General features: G+C 53.7%; 1 protein-coding gene across 1 annotated transcript; it reads right to left on the bottom strand.

Moving 5' to 3' along the window:
• Positions 1-6212: 6212 nt before the first annotated feature.
• DNAJC18 (DnaJ heat shock protein family (Hsp40) member C18) lies at positions 6213-20423 on the bottom strand. The gene is made up of 7 exons (XM_015642115.3): positions 20309-20423; positions 20042-20187; positions 18559-18744; positions 15749-15861; positions 13922-14031; positions 12112-12284; positions 6213-8673 (listed from the first exon to the last, which is right to left on the bottom strand). Exons 1-7 carry the CDS (start codon positions 20344-20346, stop codon positions 8549-8551), a joined length of 891 nt encoding a protein of 296 aa, XP_015497601.1. The 5' UTR covers positions 20347-20423; the 3' UTR covers positions 6213-8548.
• Between the last annotated feature and the right edge of the window lie 238 nt (positions 20424-20661).

Raw genomic sequence — 20661 nt, 5'->3', positions numbered from 1 at the left:
TCCCAAAGGATGCACTGGATGGATTTGGAACCAAGGGGCTCCCAAAGGATGCACTGGATGGATTTGGGATCAAGGGGTTTGCAAAGGATGTGCTGCACAGGTTGGGTACCAGAGGGGCCCCAAAAGACTTGTTGGAGTTGGAAACCAAGGGGGTCCCAAGTGATGTGCTGGCCTGGCTGGAGGCTGATGGGAAGCCAAAGGATGAGCTGGTCACAGTGGTGACCATGGAGGTCCCGAAGGACACAGCTCCTGGGTTGGGGGCTGAGGGAGCCCCAAAAGAGGCGCTGGCCGGGCTGGGGACAAAGGGGGTCCCAAAGGATGCACTGCCTGGGTTGGGGACCGAGGACAGCTTTGGCATCAGCGTGGATTTGGGAGCTCTCTCGGGAATTGCCAAGTAGTTGGAGGTCTCTGCAGGGCCAGCGGCCGGGTAGGGCTCTGTAGGCGCCGGCCACTGCGTCGAGTGCTCCCAGGCCTCCCTCTGCTCCGGCAGCCGCCCGGGGGGGCCTTCGCTGCCGTCCCCAGCTCGGGGTGGGGCGGCGGGGCCGGTGCCACCGGCAGAGCCCCCACTGCCCACCGACACCCGCCGGCCTCCGGGCTGCTCCTGCCTCTGCTCGCTGGCCCGGGGCTCCGCCGCGCTGCTGCTCCCCGGGACTCCGGCTCGAGGGTCCCGGCTGTCCCCGCTGCTGTGCCGCTGCCCCAGCGGCTCCGGCCCCTCGGCGGCGTGGAGCGCCCTGGTGCCGCCGCGGCCGCGAACCTCCCGGCCCTCCGCGGGACTCGTGGGTGGCGGAGGCAGGAGAACGGTCTTCTCTGCCCGCAGCACCGCGCTGCTCTGAGCCGGGGAGCTCCCCCTGGCCCCCGGGGCGGGCCGGCCCACCAGGACGTGCAGATGGGTCTCCACGTGCGGCACCCGTGGCGGCACCCTCAGCTCGCTGCGCTCCCGGCGCGGGGGCGATGCCGGCGGCTCCTCCGTGGGGGCCGCTCCCCTCCGCGTGGCCTGGACCCTCGTGATGTTGATGGGGGAGCTGTGTGGGGGCGCGGCCCGGCTGCCGGGGGGCTTTGCGGGCCCATCGGCACAGGCCGGGGCTGCCAGCATCTCCTCACCCGCCGGCTCCGGCTCCCGGCGGACCGAGGTGCAGTGGATGACCAGAGGGGCGGCCGGGGGGGCCTCCCCGCTGCTCGCCGGTGCCACGGTGCCACGGGAGGAGCCGGCAGTCCCGAACTTGAGGCTGTAGCTGCTCTTCACCAGCTTGCGCACGTCCCGGGGCTGCGGGACTCGCCCCTTCCCCTTCTCTTCTGGCTTGGGGGGCGCGTCTGGCGGGGACCCCCGGGGGGCCGGGATGCCGGGGCTGGGCGGCCGGCGGGGCGCTGCCGGCGGCTTCTCTGGCTGGTTCTGCGGCAGCGACCTCCCCTCCTGCCCCCGGGAGGAGGTGAAGGGGCGGCGCGGGGGGGTGGCGGGGAGCGCCGGGCCCTCGGCTTTGAAGGGGAGGGTTTGGGAATGGATGGGGCCGATGGCTCTCTCCTTCAAGCTGGGCCACGGCCTCGGCGCCCTCGCAAACCGGGGGGCGACATCCAGCACCTTCCCCACCCCGGGCTGGGCTTCGAACAAGGCGCGGGCTCGTTGGTAGCAGATCCTCTCCGACGTGTGCTCCTCTGCGGCCGCGGGCAGCCAGCGGCCCTCCAACACCTCCCGGTACTTCATCCTCTGGTTGAGCTCGTTGAACGTCTTCCTCAGGTTGCAGACGGTCTCCCTCGTCTCCTCGCTGAGCACCACGCCCTTGGTGGGATGGGTGGTGGTGCTGCTGCTGCTCCCCGCGGCCGCCGTGGCCGCCGGCATCCCTCCGCCCCGCAGGTCCTCGGCCGAGAAGCTGCAGTCCGAGCGGGACAGCGAGCTGGATTTGCCCTCCAGACCATCCCCCAGCAGGTCGGTGCCGGCGGAGGACGGCCCCGAGGAGGTCGAACTGCCCCGCAGCCCCTTCTGCTCCATCTTGATGCGCTGCTCGTACTGCATCTTCTTGGCCAGGACGTTTTTCACCAGGCTCGAGGCCGCCCTGGTCCTGTCGGTGCCGGTGCCCAGGGACGCCGCCTTCATGAACTGCTGGTAGTTGAGCCTGAAATCCTCGCCGAGGGCTCTGCCCTTGCTGGGGGGCTCCTTCCTGGCAGGGGGCTGTGGCGCTGGGCCATCCCCCCGGGGGCCAAAGCCCGTCTCCTTCCTCTCCTTCCTCTTCAGCAGGATCTGGCGCTTGGGCACCGTCCTCTTCTTGCCGTGGCCCTTCCTGGCCTCGCCGCTCTCCAGCTCCACGTCCACGCACTCGAACTGCTCCTTGGCCAGCAGCTCCCCGTCCAGGCCGGCGGGGAAAGGCCAGCCCACCCTGCCATGCAGAGCTGTCACCGCGCCCCGGAGCTCCCCGGCACCCGCCGGCCACCGCCGCGGCCGCCCGCCGTCCTCCGACAGCGAATTGGAGAGGCTGGAGGAGGTGTGGGAGCTGCACATGTCGAGGCGACCTCCGGGGAGTCCCGAGAGGCTGCGGAAAGCCCTGGCCGTCAGCGCCTGCACCTCGCCGTCCACTTCGTCCGAGTCGCTGGGAGCCCCGGTGAGCATCGCCCCGGGCTGCCGGGGCACGGCCGGCTCCCCGGCGGCGGCCGCGGCCGGCACAGGCTGCCGGTCCCCACCGAGGGGACCCATCCTGCCCCCCTGGCCCTGTGCTGGGCTATTCTTAGCCGCGCTGGACAGCTGAGCCCTCTGCGGGCGGGCGAGGGGGCCGGGCGGTGGGGGGACGCCGGGGGCCCCCGCCGGAGCCCAGTGCCCCGGGGCAGCCCGGCCGGGCGCTCCCTCCTCGTCCAGGAACTCCAGGCAGTCCTTGAAGGTCTCCGTGCCGTCCGAGCACAGGGCGGAGTGGTAGGAGGACACGGAGGAGCTCGACATGCTCTTGGTGAGGTCGTCGCGGGGCAGCCCCGGGAGGTGTCCGTCCTCCTCCTCCTCCTCCTCCGCGGACCGCCGGCCGTCCCCACCCGAGCGGGGACCGTCGCCCTCGGGGCCGGGCAGCTCGGCCGGGGACAGCAGGACCGGGTCCCTCTTCCCGCGGGGCATGGTGGCAGGGAGGAGCCCGGGGGCTTCAGGCGGTGCTGGGAGCCCCGCTCGGGGCTGGGGCCGCTCTGCCGGGGCCGCTGGCTCGACCTTCTGGCTCCCTCGCCGTCCCGGCGGCTGGACCCGGCGGCGGCAGCAGAGCAAGCCCCGGATCACATGGACTCAGCGAGCGCCAGCCGGGGCAGCCGATGCCAAGCGCATTGCAGGGATGCCACCGCCGCCCCCAGCCTCGGGGAACTGCCGGGGGGCCGCCGGCTCATCCCTGCCCCTCATCGCGCTCCCCAAACCGCAGGACAGGTCCCAGGGCATCCCCGCAGAGCTCCCGGCTGTGTGATCCCACGGAACGGCCTGCGCTGCCCCGGAGCGGGGGGGACCTGCAGAGCCCTCTGGGGATGTGCCATCCCCGCTGCTGAGGGCACGGCAGGATCCCGAGCTGCAGCTCCATTCTCACCACGGCTCCTTTCCCGGTGTCACCGCCCACCTCGCCACGGCAATGGTGCGTCCACACTGCGCTTTCCCCAAAAACACACCCTTACCCCATGCAGGAGCTCCCCCATATCTAATCCAAATATCTATATCTATATATTTATCTAATCCATATCTAATCCAGGAGCAAACTCAAGGTTTGGGATCAAGCCGGCCATGGAGCACCCCTGGGATTCACAGGAGCTGACCAAAGGACTGCAACCATCTGTTTTTTGGGGACACCCCAAGCCAGTGCTGGGGTGGCTGGAGTGACAGGAGGGTCTCTGCAGCTTGCCCACCCCAAGTGCTTCTGGTGCAGCCCAGTCCCCGCTTTTGGGGGAATTTTTGCCATGAAACAGAAGCAGCAGGTGCTTCCCAGCACTGCCAGCCCCAGAGCAACCCGATGCCCAAGTCCCCTGGGTTCATGCAGGGACTAAATTTAAACCTTGGCAAGGAGGAGAGGAAAGCTTCCCGCAGAACTGGGCTGGCACTTAACCCTTCCCTGCTGAGCTCGGCTGGGTTTGCAGGTGGCATTTGTGCCCACAGGGACTGCAGGGGACCTGCCACGGTCACCACTCACTGGTGTGGTGGCCTTGTGTGTATGTGGGATTCCAAACCCCCAAATCCCTTTCTTCATGGAAAGGGGGGTCAGGCACTGGCACAGACTGCCCAGGGCAGTGGTGGAGTCGCCATCCCGGGCTCTGCTTCTCCACCGAGCTCCAGGGTGTGTCTGGGGCCATCCCAGCTCCTGTGAAGCGGACAGACACCGGACAGACACCGGACAGACACCGGACAGACAGCCGGGTGTCTGGTGCTGCTCTCCCACCACCCTCGCAGCCTCCGGTGTTGCTGTGTCACTTGTCACAGCTGTTGTCACTGTGACCATTGTGGCTGTAGCAGGAGCTGGCTGTTGGAGGAGCAGCAGCAGCAAGGACTGTGCCGAGCACAAGAGCTGGAGTGAGGCAGGGGAGAGGCTGGGAGAGCTGGGGGTGCTCACCTGGGCTAGAGGAGGATCCAGGGAGAGCTCAGAGCCCCTGCCAGGGCCTAAACGGGCTCCAAGGAGAGCTGGAGAGGGACTGGGGACAAGGGATGGAGGGACAGAACACAGGGAATGGCTTCTACTGACAGAGGGCAGGGTTAGGAAGGAATTGTTCCCTGGGAGGACACTGAGGCCCTGGCACAGGGTGCCCAGAGCAGCTGGGGCTGCCCCTGGATCCCTGGAAGTGCCCAAGGCCAGGCTGGAGCAGCCTGGGGTAGTGGAAGGTGTTCCTGCCCATGGTGCGTGGTCTTTGGGGATCTTTCCAACCCACGCCAGTCTGTGACTGTGTGATCCCAAAGATGCCTTGAACAACCCGTCTGGGGGTGCTGTGGGATGGCAGCAGAACCGGCTGGGCATTGCTGGCACTGCCCTGGCTGCCACCAGCCTGCCCAGCCAGGCCATGCTGCAGCACCTGCACCTCCTCCTGCTGCTCCTGGGTTTGTCCCTCGGTGTGGAGGCCATGGAGAGAGCTCCTCGGGCCAGATGAAAGCCAACCAGCATCTCCCAGCAGCCAGAGCAGGAGCGTGGGAGCAGCCCGTGGGGCACAAACACGTTACAGAACAACGCGCGGACCCCAGCTGAGCCAGACTTGCTAATTAAACACTGATTTATGTTTAAGCCAGCATGATACTACTGCCTGCAGCCTCACCACTGCATTTGCTTATTAACCTGGATTTCGTGCCAGCTCGGTGCGTGCTCACCTCAGTGCTGGCAAGCCTGGCACGGGCAGCGAGGAGGATGAGGAGGAGGAGAAAGGCTGCTGGTAGCTGCCGAAAGCAGGATGTGCCTCTCCCACGCTGGAGCTACTTTTTGCAACTCCGGAGGAGCAGGAAACACCGGCCCAGCTTGGCAGGGGCTTTCAGAGCTGCCTCTGGGGTTCAGGAGGGTTCTCAGCAGCCCCTGCGAGCTCAGGCCCCGGGACACCCCAGGGTGCTGGGACAGAGGCACCCACCCGCCTCCCCCGTGCCGGGGCTGTGTCCCCCGAGCCACGGGCCAGAGAGCGGGGACACGGCTGGGCAGGCGGGTGTCAGGGGCCAGCCCCGCTCCCAGCCCCCTGTCCTCTTCCAAGCCCCATTGCCAGCCCCCATCCCGATCCCAGCCCCACTGCCAGATCCCGATCCTGTTCCAAGCCCGTTCCCAGTCCCCTGCTCCGTTCCCAAAGCCCTGCTCTTGCACCTGCCCCGTTCCTTGTCCTTCTCCCCGCTCCATTCCCAGCACCTGTCCCTTTCCAAGCCCCGTCCGCAGTCCCTTGCCTCATTCCCTGCTCTGTTCCCAGTCCCGTTCCCAGCCCTCGGTCCCGTTCCCAGCCCTCGGTCCCGTTCCCAGTCCCGTTCCCGATGGGTCCCACGTCACGTGCAGGCCGAGGGGCGGGGCCCGAAAAGGGCCCGCCCCCATTGTGAAGGCGGGAACACAGGCCCCGCCCCATGCAGAGGCCCCGCCCACAGAGACCCTCCCGCCCCTCACACGGAGGGGACGGCTCAGTCCCCGATCCCGATCCCAGCCCCGATCCCAAGGCCTCGGCCATGTCCTGCACCCCTCGGCAAATGGCGGCCTCCTCCTCCCAGACCCATCCCCGCCATCCCTCGCAACCCTCCCGGCGCCAGGCTCGGACCACCACGGACAGGCACAGCGATGTCACGTCTTTAATTTAAAAATAAATAACTATATATACACACACACAAACTCATGTTCAAGCGCTTGGTGCACCCTGGAACACCCTCTCCTCCCGTCAGAGCCCCACAAGGGAGAATCCCAAGTACCTTTTGGAGGACAGCGAGGCATTTCCACATCAGGAGCTCCGGAGAGGATTCTCCTTTTCCCTGTGGAGCACCGAACAAACACAGCTCGTCCCGTTTGTCACCTCATGGCTCCCAAGCCACACGCCCTCCCTCACAGCACACACCGGGACCAGCACCCTGACCCTGGACAGGAACAAAACACTTATTGCTTTTGGGGATGTTTTCACCTCCCTCCTGCATTTCCCAGCTGATTGTGCTTCCCACAGGAGGTCTCCATCGAGTACTCGAGATCTTTGGATGAAAGATACAATCTGATTTCAGTGCAAAACGCTATGGAGGAGTTCAAGCTCCGTGCAGGACATTGTGAGTGCAGGAAGTCGCTGGATTTGGTCTCCCTACCCGTGTCCCTCTACAGTCACACAGGAATGACAGGGAAAATCCCAACCCTGCAACGCAGTCCTACCACTTTAATAGATTTCTAATATATTTTACAAGCTATTTAATATATAAAAAGCAATATTATTTTCGCTTTTTGTACACAGTCGTGTGCTCAAAAGTGGGAAATACCAGAATTAAGGCTGCCTGCTCTGCCAGCCACCAGCCTGGAATCATCACCCATTCTTGCCCTTAAACTCCAGCACACCAACCTCCTCAAAATGCCCTTTTCACTGGGCCCCAAAAATTCCTACTCAACTTCCCCATGTTCCTACAAGGTTTCCTACAAATGAGGCATAAAAATGCAATTTAGAGTCAGTATGTTGTTTTTTTTCCCTTTTATGACATCCCACCACAGCACAGTTGCTGTACCTGGAATGTTCTGCTCCCAGCTGGGATGTTCAAGGCTTGTGTGCAGAAGCACCAGGCCTCAAACCAACCCCTCACTCTTGTGCAGACCCCAAAAAAGGGTTTTTTTTCCAGCTTTCTTTCCTGCCAAACCTCCCAGGGCTGTATGGATGGGACAGGGACATGGAGGGGACGCAGTGCAATCCCAACACTCCCAGCTCCATCCAGTGGGACTCCTACACCACTGCACCAGTGCCCAGCACACAGACAGCCTGAGTTTTAAAGGCAGGTTTAATTCTGGTGTTTCCCAAGCTTTTGAGCATTTTCTGCCCAGGTTTCAGCCAAGGCCACCTGTGCATCCTGTGTGACTCGAGTTTCAGGCATGTGGCAACAGCAGAACCTTGCTCAGGTGTGGCTGACTCCCATTCCCAGGGTCAGAGGGGAGCAGTGTGAGCCCCCACATTGGGCAGGAATTCCCTGGAAGAGCAGCTCATTCCATGCAGGGCACACACCTGACTGCCTCAGGGAGTTCACGGTGCTCAACTGGAGCAACACTGGTCTAACACTGGTCTGCTGCTCACGAGGACAACTCGGCACCAACCTACCCTTCAAGGCCTAGCTGTGTAAAGGAGGATCAAGAAAAACCAGGACATTGCCACATGGATCTTTTTTCTTTACAATATCATGTCTACAGTGAAACATTCATAGCTGCTCAACAGAGTAAAAATATGCTACATGAGAACTGTACCGGAAAAAGCAGGGCCCTGGAAGAGCAGATCAAAACCAATATGGAATAGCCAGCTTTAAGATATGCCACTGCAAACAGACGAGGGAATGACCACAGCTCTGCCTTCCCAACAGTCTGGCAGACACTGGAATCCGTGCAGTTCCCAGGCTCCCGTGCTGGTGTCAGGATGGGCACAGCCCTCCCTTGGAGCAGCACACGATCCCTGGGACAGCAGAAGAGCTGTGCTGAGGGGCTCAGCATCCTCGTGCACTGGAAGCAGCCCAGCTCTGTGGCACAGCCTGGAGGGACAGGGGGAGGTGTCCCCAGCCCCAGCACAGCGCTGTCCAGGGATGCAGGGAGCTGCAGGTCCGTAGGGAACACGGGAAGCCGAGAGGAGCCTGCTCTCCTGGGAAGCACACACAGCCTGGATGGCAGACACACCACCCATGCAGACGGGGTTCAAACGCAGAGCGTGTCCTGGGGAATGAATTTACAAAGTGCCACTGGTCCTTGGAACCAAATCTAATGTACAGAATATATTACAGCAAACAGCAGCGCTGCAGCTCCTGCTGGCCCCTCTCTGCACCGCCTGCAGAGGGACTCCAACATCCAGACTCTTTACAACAGACTCCTTCCCTTTTCACATGAAGGAAAATAAAAACAAAAGTTAAAACAGCAATAAATAAAAGTATGGGACGTGTGCATCCTGGTCAAACCCCTTTGTGCATCCCAATCAGACTGGAGAGCTTCTCACAGTGCTCAAGTTTCAGGGACTCTGCTTTCTGTTTTAACCGCTCATCTCTGTAGAGCTTGGCCAAATTTGACAAATCAGACTCTGAAAGATGAAGAAAAAAAAAAAAAGTATTAGGATGAAGCCCTGAGCTCCTTTAAAGAACTGTTTCTAAGTGCTTTGTTATCCTTGTGGCACTTGTAAATTTTAATTTTGGTGGGTATTGAGCCAGGGAGGTGAACAGCTACCCAAGGGACTCGTCTGAAAGGCCTCCCTGCCCTTTCATTAACAATCTCAAATGTACATTGCATTTTGTTCCCCTTCTTCTCAAAAGCCACATAAAACAGAAATAATCCCATTGTTTAAATTATTTCCTCCTAGTAATTCAGAGAAGTTTCTTTTGCTGATTAGCTGAGGAAGTCTTAATATAGGTTTCTCCCTGCAGAGTAATTTGGCTGTAGGATTAGATGCACTGAGGAGAACAGCAGTAATTTACTTCTGAAAAGGTCAACATCTCCATAAGCACAGGCTACCTGATGACACTCAATTTTTCAAAGAGCTTTTATACACCTTACAAGCCCCTCATTTTACAAAATTATTCAGAGTGGAAAGAACTTCAATAGATCCTTTCATGCCTTACGTCCTCTGTCCCTGTCCCACTGAAATTTAAAGCTATTTAACCCTCCTCCCACTCACTGAAAACTTCACAAACTGACAGGCAGGAACAGTTCATTTTAGAGCAAGAACCCATTTACAGGTTTATAACCAAAATGCCACTCAAGCAGTGCTGGGCACAGCCTTGTCAAGCCTCCAGCAAAAGCCAGGCTCAGGTAATTGTCCCTGAGCCCAGAGTCCCTGGAGTTGTGCAGTGGAGAATCTCAGTTTACACTTATTCAATTGGGGAAAATTATTCCCTGCACTTTTGACAGCATTCCATCACATTTGCTCCTTGTGGGTTTCAATCTTTGCAGAGTAGTTCCTTTGAAGCCTTTTCTTCAAGGAGGTTCTGAATTCCAACTATATTTACATTGGATATACAGAGGAAATTCCTCCCTGTGAGGATGCTGAGGCCCTGGCACAGGGTGCCCAGAGCAGCTGGGGCTGCCCCTGGATCCCTGGCAGTGCCCAAGGCCAGGCTGGATGGGGCTTGGAGCACCCTGGGACAGTGGAAGGTGTCCCTGCCATGGCAGAGGGTGGCACTGGATGAGCTTTAAGGCCCTTTCCAACCCAAACCATTCCATGATCCTGTGATACTTATCCTGATTCGGTTTTCAGTTGCCTCTTTGTGACCCTGAGCTCTCTGCAGCCTGACTTTACAACTGAGCCATCCCAGCTGAACCATCTCCTGTAAAACCTGGGATGTGCTTTTTGAATTTAACTGTGCCACAGATGTCAGGAGATCCAAACCCACAGCACACCCAACCTGGACACACTGCTCTGCTGAGGAGTCTGGTGCAGCACTATAAAACTGGCTGAACAATGTACAACCAATTCATTATTTTAAAGCTTTTTCTTAAAGTTGTTGGACACCAGGTAATGCTTTTCAAGTGTTAAAATCAAGGACTTTAAAACCTAAACTGTTCCTGAACTACTCATCCCTGTCTGTTTTGCTGGTGCTCAAGGGAAACGTGCCCTCAGTAAACACAACAAATGTTCTATAAATAGACATTCAACTGATGAAAAACTCCTCACACCAAATCCAACACTTCAGCAAGGATTAAAGGACCAACACTGTGCAGCAACAGCTGACTAAGAACTGCCTCAGCATCTGCAGAACTTTTCCCCAACACTCCATCCTGTATTCAGAGTTTATTTTTACAAACATGACTGTCCTAAGGTCAGCCCAGTCTCAGCTATGGCCTGGATGGGAAGCACTCTGAAAATGGGGAGTTTTTAATGACAGCAGTGGCCTCAGGCTGTGCTAACTGTGGCTGTTGTAAATGTATTTGCAGCTGCTGACTAACACAACCCCTGAGTGTACAAAGCTCTGGAGGAGCTTGGCAGGCACTTGGCATTCCAGGCTGGATCATCTCCCCTCTCTGACTCCTGGGCTCTCTCAGACTCACAAACCCTGTCCCCTCTTTGGGGCTGGGCTCTCCTCTGCTCCAGCTCTCTGTGAAAACTTTCAGTTGCACAAGGTCAAAGGAATTTTTCTGTAAGAAATAAAATCTCTCCTTTAACAAGCCTACATTTACGAGTATGAACATCCACATTATCCCTGGAAGCTGCTCCTGCCAGCCACAAATACTCAAAAGTTCACAAATCAAACACACCAAAAACTTAAGGACTTTTATGGTCTTATCATATATGTTCTTTCCCTTTTTAACTTCAGAACCTACATCTTTTAATTTCTCTTTAGAAGCAGGATTGGTAACTTTCATGTGAAATAAGCCAGAACAAGCCTTCCCATCAAATACCTGTAAAGAGCCTGGAGTCACAACACTACTGTTACCTCTCCTTTAGGTTTAAATGAGTCTTCTTTAGATAAATTGGTAAAGAAAGTGAAAACAAGTGCAGAGGCACTTTTTAGCAGTGTGCTGACTGCTCTGCACAGAGCAATTTAAAACCCCTACCAGTGTGTGAAAGCAGAATATTCACACAGACACAACTTGTTCCAGCTCCCTTTACACACAGCACTACTCGCTGTTGACTCATTTGAAGGTGATGAGTTCTTAATGTGAATAAAATCAGTGAATAAAACCAGTCACAACATCCCAGCTTAAGTTACTCCTTGTGATTTGATTTGTTATTTCTTACCATTCTGCAAGCAGCAGGAATTTGCTGTCTCTTCAATGAACCAGATTAGTAGCAATTAACAAGCAATAAAATATAGGGTTAACATGCCTTTTATTTGTGCCACTGATCCACTCTGGGCTGAGTGAGAATAACGATTTTGAACGCTCACATCTGTGTTCTCCCTTTCTGCATTCAATTCTTGTTTTTGAAAGACTTGAAAATGGTGAAAAACATCATCTCCAACTCAGCTAAAGATAGAAAATGCAAATAACACCCAAACCACAAAAGCATGCCCTGAAAACTGATACCAGGAACACAGCCCACTGCAAGGGAGCCAAGAGCACCTGGACATGCTCTGGACTCTCCTGGATAAATTTTAAGGAAAAAGTTACAGAAACTTCTTGTGGAGACAGTCAAAGCAAAACTGATTCTGCTCCAGCAAAGAAAACATGGGAAGAGGTGATGTTTCAAGATCTTTTCCAGCCTAGCAATCTGTCAGGGCTAGATAAATGTGGTGGGTTGTATGTTTAAAACATCACTAAGGGTTATTCAAGCATAAAACCTGAGTGGAAAAAAGTGTCTCAAATGGTGAAGTCTACTTTCCACTCATCTCAGAATCACCTAAAATGGATTTTGACAGATCTCAAGAATAGCAAATTCAGTGTTAAGAGCAGATGTGAGACACCTTAAACCAGTGCAAGGCTGAGATGTTACAAGGATTGGAAACTGAGGCTAAAAACAGCAGAGCTTTGTGAAGCACAACCACCCCCCAGCCCCTGAAACACCCTTGGGACAGAAATAACTTACTTTGCTGTTTCTCCTTCCAGCAGCTGGTCTGAATATAGTCTATGTAATCTTTCTCAACTGTTTTCTCAAGCTCTTGAAGTTCTGCTCCTTGATAATTCTTTTCAAAGTTTTTATCAACATAATAAGGCACCTGCAAGTTCTCTGTTTCTCTGCTGACAACGTGGCCTATGGACCTGTGGGAGCAGCAGAGAGATATCAGATGTTTCAGCAGTTCAAACCTTAAGAAATCAAGAGTTATTTCTCCATATTAGCATTTCCAGAGGAAAATATTTACAGCAGTTTTTACAGCTCATTTCTGTAGGATTATGGCTCCCTCAACCATCCAGTCAGGAAATTACAGTTTCAGGGACAGCAAACTGCAGTACAAACAGAATCCACCCTTTTGCTGCAACCATAGGAAAATATCCCAGAGTTTATAAAAACTTAGGGCACAATGCAGTTGGATCTGGATTTTCCCATTTTTTGGATTCTTTAATGGAATCTAGGGGAGATTCTAGTTATACTTTTCTTCAGGGTTTTATAATCATCAGTAAGCAGAGTGAGGTATGGAACAGGCTGGAAAATACCCTGTAGGAAGAATCAGCCCCTCTGACACAGTGACTGGGTTAAACCACAGTCCTGGAGTGAATTTCCTTGTTTGAGCAAAGGTATCCAAGGCCTCTGCTTGAATTGCTGCCCACAGAGAGAGGCAGGCAGCCAAAACACAAAGGTTATATTCTACTCACAGGAGTCCTGTTTGCCCCTTTTTCCTGGACTCCTCTTCTCCTTCCCTGTGTCTCAGAGGTGTCTCCAATTTCTTTTGGTTTTTAGGCTGTTTTAAAGCTATGATTTAGCTGAACAGCCTAACTGAACCAGGCACAGGCCTCTCTCCCATCACCAGCAGAAGGGGAGGTAGTGAAGAAAAGTAGCTCAGCTGCTGTGGGGGCAGCGTGGGAGGTTTCACATGGCACTGGCAGATAGCAAAAACACTCTCTTGAAAAAAAAACAAACCTAAAAACATCCACCCTCCTGATCTTTTCTGAGGGCCTCACACTGACATTGTGTGGTAAAACAATGAGGGTGTTGGGCTGCTGTGACAGAGGAGAGGAGGGGAAAGCTGGACCTGAGCAGTTTTCCTCCTAGAAGGGAACAAGGGGACAGTTTGGAGCACTCTGCTGGTTGCTCCAAACCTGCCAATCTCACTCCTCTCTCAGTAAGGGCCAGCCCAGCTCAGCTCTTTCCCTCCTCTAGCCCAGGATACTGAGAGCAGCACATGGGTTTTCCTCTGGCCCAGTACAGCAGCTCTGGTGGGCTCCTTCTGCTCCCAGAGCCCACCAGCCCCCAGGGCCCTGCTTCTCTAGAGAGGTTAAACCAGGGCATTTCAAGGCTTTAATGATTTGTTAAGCTTCCAGTGGAATTCATGCTCCAGAAAAGATTTGGATTTATACTGCAAATCACAGGTTTCATTTTTTAGCTGCTTTCCAGAGGAACCTCAGGGGTTGGTCCACAGATTCTGGGGGTTGGTCAGATCAGAGGCTGATCTACATCCACACTCCCCATGCTGTATCACTGTACAAAACCATTCCACAGCAGTTGAGGAAGGTTTCTGACCCTCTCAGTTCAGCACCCTGTGCACTACAGCTCCCCACAGGTAACTTCACAGTGCTCAGAACTCACCAGTGCAGGCTGTTGCTATTTCCTTATTTACAAACTGGTAACATTTTCTATAAAGAGCAAAGCATTAATGTGCATTTTTCTATCAAACCAAACTTCCATCTGCCTCCATACAGCAAGCAGCAACAGCAGCAAAATGTGGTTTTAAAGGACTTACGATTTGTAGAATAAGCTGTAGGGTGGGTTGGTGGCCATCAGCTGGGTTATAACTGACACTATTATGATGATGAAAACTGGCATCAGCTGGATAAATGCAGAGTATGAATTCTGAAAAGTACAAGGATTAGCAGTCAAGAAAATACAGAGATGGTAAAAGGCATCTGTTCACAGAAGCCAGGCTATCAATCACAGATCTACAACGTGTTACATGTAAAATTTGAGGAAAAATGAGAAAGTACTTTGGGATTTTGAGAGGCATGACACTGTAATTTCTAAACAACCTTTATTAAAAATATCAGAACACTCTTGAACACCATTTTCTTTCCATTATCTTTTACTCTGCCCCTTCCTTCACAGTGCCCACAGCACTATTGTACCTGTCAGTGTCCAATCCAGCCCGCAGGAACACCCTGCAATTCCCGTGTGCCTGTGGCTTTCCTGCACCCTCTGAATTTGCTCTCCATTGTAAAGATCTCAGCCTCTGCTCAGGCAGTAAAGGGTTAAGAGCTCCCATGAAGTGTAACTTCAGACAGGATGCAAGCACTGGGGCTTTTGTTTGGATTAATTTAGCAGAACAAAAGAGTGGAAACACTATCAAAGAGAAAACACTGGTCTTTCCTTCTGCTCTTCCATTTCTTTCCAAACTGGCTTCTAAAATGTTTTTTCTTATGCAGAGGAAAATATCATATGCAGCTATCTAGGCTTTGCCCTCTGCCCTGGGATAGCAACAAGGATTCCTGAGGCAGTAGTAGGTGGGATTCACAGATCTCAGGATCAGAAACTGGAAAATTCCTCCCAGTCCATCAAGTCCCAGCTGTGTCAGTGCCACCTCCAGCCCTTCCTGGGACACCTCCAGGGATGGGCACTGCAAACCTCCCTGGGCAGTTCCAATCCCTGAGCTCCCTTTCCATGGGGAAATTCCTGCTGCTGTCCACCCTGAGCCTCCCCTGGCCCAGCCTGAGGCCTGAGCTCTCCTCCTGTCCCTGTTCCCTGGCAGCAGAGCCCGACCCCCCGGCTGTCCCCTCCTGCCAGGGACTTGTGCAGAGCCAGAAGGGCCCCCTGAGCCTCCTTTTCTCCAGGCTGAGCCCCTTCCCAGCTCCCTCAGGAATTCTCCAGACCTTTCCCAGCTCTGTTCCCTTCCCTGGCCATGCTCCAGCCCCTTGGGGGGGGGGCTTCACTTTCCTGAAGTGAGGGGCTGGATTCACTTCCCCCAGCTTAGCTGTCTATCAGCTGTACCAGGTTTTTTTTTTCTGAGCCTGCGACTCACAAGGAAAATCTCATCTTCCTTGGAGAATGATCCCTGGAGGTTAACAGACTGTCTCCAGAGGAAGATCCTGTTAAGGCAGGTGGCAGGTGTGTATGTGCACTGACAACAAAGGACACCTTGTGCCTCAGCTGGCAGAAATGTGTCCCAAGCCCATCCTGTCCCCAGCTGGAAAAGGCCTGTGCAGCCCCTGGGTGCTCATTTATTGAAGGATTAAATACACCTTGAGGACAAGGCACTGCTTCCACATCCATCACCAGTTCCCATTTGGACTAATTGCTGTTGCATTACCAAGCACTGGAGCTTGCAAAAAGCAAGAAGCAGCAAAACCCTCAGTGACAGAAACTGGAGGGCCTGAGATGCTATAAATAAAAGGATTTTTACAGCAGTGATTAATAAAAGCCAATCCAATGACAAAGAAAACACCCACTATGGCTGCAGCTCTTGAGGATAAACACTGAGCACTCCAAGCATGGGAGGCTTTGGCCTGGCTTTGGAAGAGTATCCCTTGCCCTGCTGAGATGTTTAAATATTTAAGCTGAGGAGATCTCTCATCCTGACCTGTGGCCTGTGCTCCTCCTCCTCTGGCTCCTGTGTCCACGCCCTCTCGGCCCGGTGCCTCCGTGGGTAATAGTGAGCATCTCTGCCTACGTTGGAGAACATGTGGATATTCCCTGCAAAGGAAACCAGGACAGACTCATGTTTCACCCAGCTGCTGGTACTCACCTGCACTCCTCAGGTCCTACTGAATCATCCAGGTTTATACTCCACAGCCTGAATTACAGCTGGGAGATCACAGAGTAAAAAGCACAAACCACCTCAGAATTAAACACCACCACAATGTTATTCCAAAAAGCCTACCAGAGAAATTGTACTGTGCTCCAATCCATCTTAATTTAAATCAAGCTGCAGAAACATGTTCTGATTTTTATGATTGTATCTCATATTTTAATGTTGTTCTTGTCACACTCACTTGCAAGGCTGTGGCAGGAAAATGAATTTGCTTCACCAGGCTCGGGCTGTGAATTATGGTCTCCCATAATTACTGAATGTGGTCTTCTACCCTCATTTCCAATTCCTCTGCCTTCAAGCCATTAATAATTTCACTTAATTATTTTATAATAAAGAAAGAGTTTTTAAAAAGAGTAAAAAAAGGAGAACAATTCAGGATTTTCTTTCCTGCACACAGAATGCAGTTGATTTATTTTTAAAAAATCTAGAATGAAGGAAGAATTGCATTTGCTGCTTCAATTTGAAGCTCAGGATCTGATTTTATCACCATATGAATATCTTAATAATAGCTGTGCTTTCCTCTTTTGAAATTCAGAATGTCTTTGTGTTAGAGAATTGAAATCTGTGGCTTATCATCACAACAGAAATGTAAAACTATTTTTAAGCCCTGGGAAAGATGTCACATTATTTTATACTCTTATCCTGTCCTTTTTTTTTTTTTTTTGAGTTTCCCAAAGAATTCTGCAAGAAACCTGGGCAAAGGTGACCTCTGCTGTTGTGTCAAAACCTCTGTTCCACTCCTTGTTCAAAGATTTTCCAAGCTCTAGGCATGTGTGCAGTCAGAGCTCCAACAGTTAGCCAAGCCAGGCTTGGCTCCAAGGAGGAAAGTTTCTTTTGGGGAAAAAAAGAAAGTTTATTTCTACCCTTCAACATTGCTCAGATAGGATTTTATCAAGCTGTGAAAAGAAGCAGCCAGTGTGGGCAAAGAAGAATGGCTTTTATAGGGGTGCCCAGAAAAAAGTTTTCCCAAATTTTAAGTTTCTCCAAGAATTCCTGACAGCAGTTTCTTTTGTTCCATGTGCATTTATTTTTTATGAGAAGAAGAACTTGTAGCCTCTCTTCATTACAACTGCAACACTCTGCCACGTGGAGTCTCTTTTGAGTTTAATCACATTTAACATTTTAAATTTAACTATTTTTCCATGGAATATCCATAGAGGAAAACTGCTCAGTTAAAGCAAAGCCATAAACCTGCCCTCAAAAACCCTGTGAGGAAACTCTTGTTTACTACCAACACCCACTACAACAAAATTGTATTTTTGTTTTCTTTTTGCTGCTTTGCTAAAAATTCCCGTTTTCTCCTTCATGCCAGTCTCCCTGATAAACCTGCCTTGCTCAGTAGCCAAACTCCTCCCTCAGCTCCTCAATTTCCTGTCCTCAACTCCAAGAATCCCTGTTCCCCACAGGCCCATGCCATGAGGGTGATACCCCACAAAGGGCACATCCAGGTGCAATTCCTTGCACAGGCAGAGATGGAAAGCTTGCAGACTCCAGCTGGAATTACACCATGCTGGGGTTGGCTTTGCATATCCACTGGTGCAAGTCTGGGATCTGAGGTTCCCTTAGCTGCAAGATTCACCACTCTCAGCAAGGTTCAGGTAGGACTAGTCTGGGTGTCTTCAGGCTGTAGTAACTGGTGTGTACCTCATTTTTTGTGACACCTTGGAGGTGAAAAGTTCCCAGGAGTGCTAAAGCAATTCCTCAGATGCTGCCAGAAAGTCCCTTGAAGTCCTCACACCTTTCAGATTTCCTTTTAATCCACTGATCTTGCAGGATCTGTTTTTCCTACAAATCCAAGCGCCAAGGCTGGGCTGAGACATGCACGGAACTACTCCAGGTGCAGCTCCACCGCTGTGTCCCTGATCCTGCACATCCCTGGATCCTGGCTCCTCTCCTGGCAGGCAGCACTTGCTGAGCTCCCAGGCTGTCATTTCACTACAGCACAGGCTCCTGCGAGGCACAGGAGCTCCTGCTTCCCCTGAGGCCACAGCTCCAGGAGCTGGGAACATCCTGGCCTGGAATGCTGTCAGGTGCCTCAAGTACAACCAGTTCATGGAATTGTTCATGCTGGAAAAGACCTCTGAGGTCACTGAGTCCAGCCATCACCAAAATCATCCATTTGATGATCCATTCCCATTCACACCCTATTTTACCTTCCATACCATTACTGGCTTCAGATGATGTAGGGAATGAAAGAAAGGCAGAAATCAAATGTGAAAAGGTTTCTGCTCTTCTCAGATGTATCACCAACTCCCTGGGCAGTCCCAAGGGAAGCTGAACTTCTTCATGATCCATAGAATCACAGAACATGCTGAGCTGGAAGGGACTCCCAGGGATCACCCAGCTCCTGTCCCTGCCCAGACCCCTCCAGAAATCCCCCCAGGGCATCCCTGTCCAAACACTCCTGGAGCTCCGGCAGCCTCGGGGCTGTGCCCATTCCCTGGGGAGCCTGGGCAGGGCCAGCACCCTCTGGGGGAAGGAACTTCTCCCAAAACTGAGCCTGCCCTGGCCCAGCTCCAGCTGTTCCCTCAGGGTTGGTCAGTCCACTGCCCTTTGAAACCACTCAGACAGTTACTGACCTGTAGGGAAGTGCCCACCAAAAAACACATTGAATATTTCTTCTGGTGTGATGTCTGCTTCGAATTCTGTGTAGTAACTGTAGTGCCTGGCCTGGCCAGCGCTGGCGCGCTCGTGGTCACTCCCGAGTTCATCGTAGCGGAGCCGTTTCTCAGGGTTGCTCAGAACTGCAAAAGCATTGCCTATTGCTGGAGAGGGAATTAAAACCAGTGTTATATTCCCAGAGCTCACATTTTTCTAAGTGGAGCAGCAAAAAAAGCCCAAAGAAGCCCAGGGAATTTGTGCTTGACCAAAGACTGAGCTACTTTTACAAAAGGCATGTAACAGCCGTGGCATTACCTGTGATGGAAACCACTTCCTGCTGTCACTGATGGGGGAAAGACAAAAGTGTCCAAGTATACAGAGAGACTTGAAATATTTCTAAAACTGACATGAGAGTTCAGCCAAGAAACTGGGTGAGAATGGAGCATTTTATCAGCTCAAGCCAAATGCAAGTTTGGTCCAAGTGCACGTCCATATCCCACATACAATTAATATAAAGTTAATAACTGCAGGGACCAATTAAAATGCACAGGGCCATCCCAGGTTTTTCCTGCTGGCAGAGATGCTCTTGAAGCTCTGTGGCACATCTATTTCACACCTCACATCCAACCACTCAGAAGTGTTTGGCTCATCTTCTTCTTTGATCTTTGACAGAACAAGTTCACAGAGAAATACAACCCAAACACAAATGAATAAAGAGCAGCCCTCCAGAAGCTCCTTGTTTTAACAGACTGAATGAATCACTTGCTTTCCTCGTGCTGGGCTGCATGGAAAGGGGAAATATGTATGAGTTTAGACAGTAACACTGCAGCATAACTGAGAACTCCAGACACAGCACACTGGATTCCATTTCATCCTCCTATACATTATGATAAAAAATAAAATTTTATTAATGACAAGGAGCAGTTATTGATGACAAACACCCAACCCTCCTGCATGGGCAGTGTCAGTTCCAAGTTCTGAACCTTCTTCAGTACCACAGAATCCCAGAACGGTTTGGGTTGGATGGAACTGTGAAGATCACCTCATTCCAATCCCCTGCCATCATCAGGGACAGCTCCCATTTGACGAGGCTGCTCCAAGCCCCATCCAAGTTGTCCTTGGACATTCCCAGGGATCCAGGGGCAGCCTCTCTGAGCACCCTGTGCCAGGGCCTCTCCACCCTCACAGGGAACAATTTCTTCCTAATATCCAATCCATCCCTGCCCTCTGCCGGGGTAGAGGCCATTCCCTGTGTCCTGTCTCTCCAGCTCTTCAGGAGTACCTGGGAATGAGACCTGGGGTGCACTTCCCATGGTTTCTAAGGGAGACGGGTATTTTGCAGTCAGAAATGCAAACCCTTCCGAGCCGCAGCTGGGCTCTGTGAGGACGCTGCTGTGTCCGGAACCCCGGCCGGCTCCGTGGGCGCCTCTGCCCCTCACGGTGTCCCCCGGGCCCCCTCACCTTTGAAGGCCTCGGTGGCTCCGGGCGCACGGTTCTTGTCCGGGTGGAACTTGAGGGCCAGCTTGCGGTACGCCCGCTTCAGCTCCTCCTCGCCGGCGTCCCGGCTCACCCCCAGGATCTCGTAGTAATCCCGGCACCGCTTGATCCTGAGGGCGCACACGGGGTTAGCCCGGGCCGCCCCGGGCCCGCTCCCCGCCCTTCCCGGGGCTCCACCCCCCGCCTCCCCGCCACCCCCCGCGCTCCCGCGGGCCCCCCGTTGCCGCTCACCGCCGCACCCCGTCCAGCTGCTCGGCCGTGTAGGTCATGTCGGCCCCTCGCCCCTCGCTCACCGCCCGCCGCCCCGCGCCGCCATCTTGTGCGCGGGGGCTGCTGGGAGCGGGGATGGCGGGGCCGTGACGTCACGGCGAAGGGCGGTGACGTCATGAGAGGGTTCTGAGGGGAGCCGGAGGTCGTGGGGTCATGGAATCGTGGAATGTTATGGAATCGTGGAGTGTCCCGAGCAGGAAAAGATCCGCCAGGATCACCCCGTCCAGCTCCTGGCCCTGCCCAGATCCCCCAGCAATCCCCCTGTGCATCCCTGTCCAAACGCTCCTGGAGCTCCGGCAGCCCCGGGGCCGTGC

The sequence above is a fragment of the Parus major genome, chromosome 13 (genome assembly GCF_001522545.3).
Source record: "Parus major isolate Abel chromosome 13, Parus_major1.1, whole genome shotgun sequence".
NCBI classification, from domain to species: domain Eukaryota; kingdom Metazoa; phylum Chordata; class Aves; order Passeriformes; family Paridae; genus Parus; species Parus major.
This window is presented reverse-complemented; position numbering and strand designations above follow the sequence as displayed.

Bases quoted from the DNA above. Each gene is read 5' to 3' on its own strand.
- DNAJC18 (XM_015642115.3), bottom strand. From the start codon at position 20,346: ATGACCTACACGGCCGAGCAGCTGGACGGGGTGCGGCG. The intron at 20,188-20,308 runs GTGAGCGGCAAC...GTGCGCCCTCAG, and splicing joins CAGCTGGACGGGGTGCGGCG to GATCAAGCGGTGCCGGGATT. The intron at 15,862-18,558 runs GTCAGTAACTGT...TTTCCTTTGCAG, and splicing joins TGGTGGGCACTTCCCTACAG to GGAATATCCACATGTTCTCC.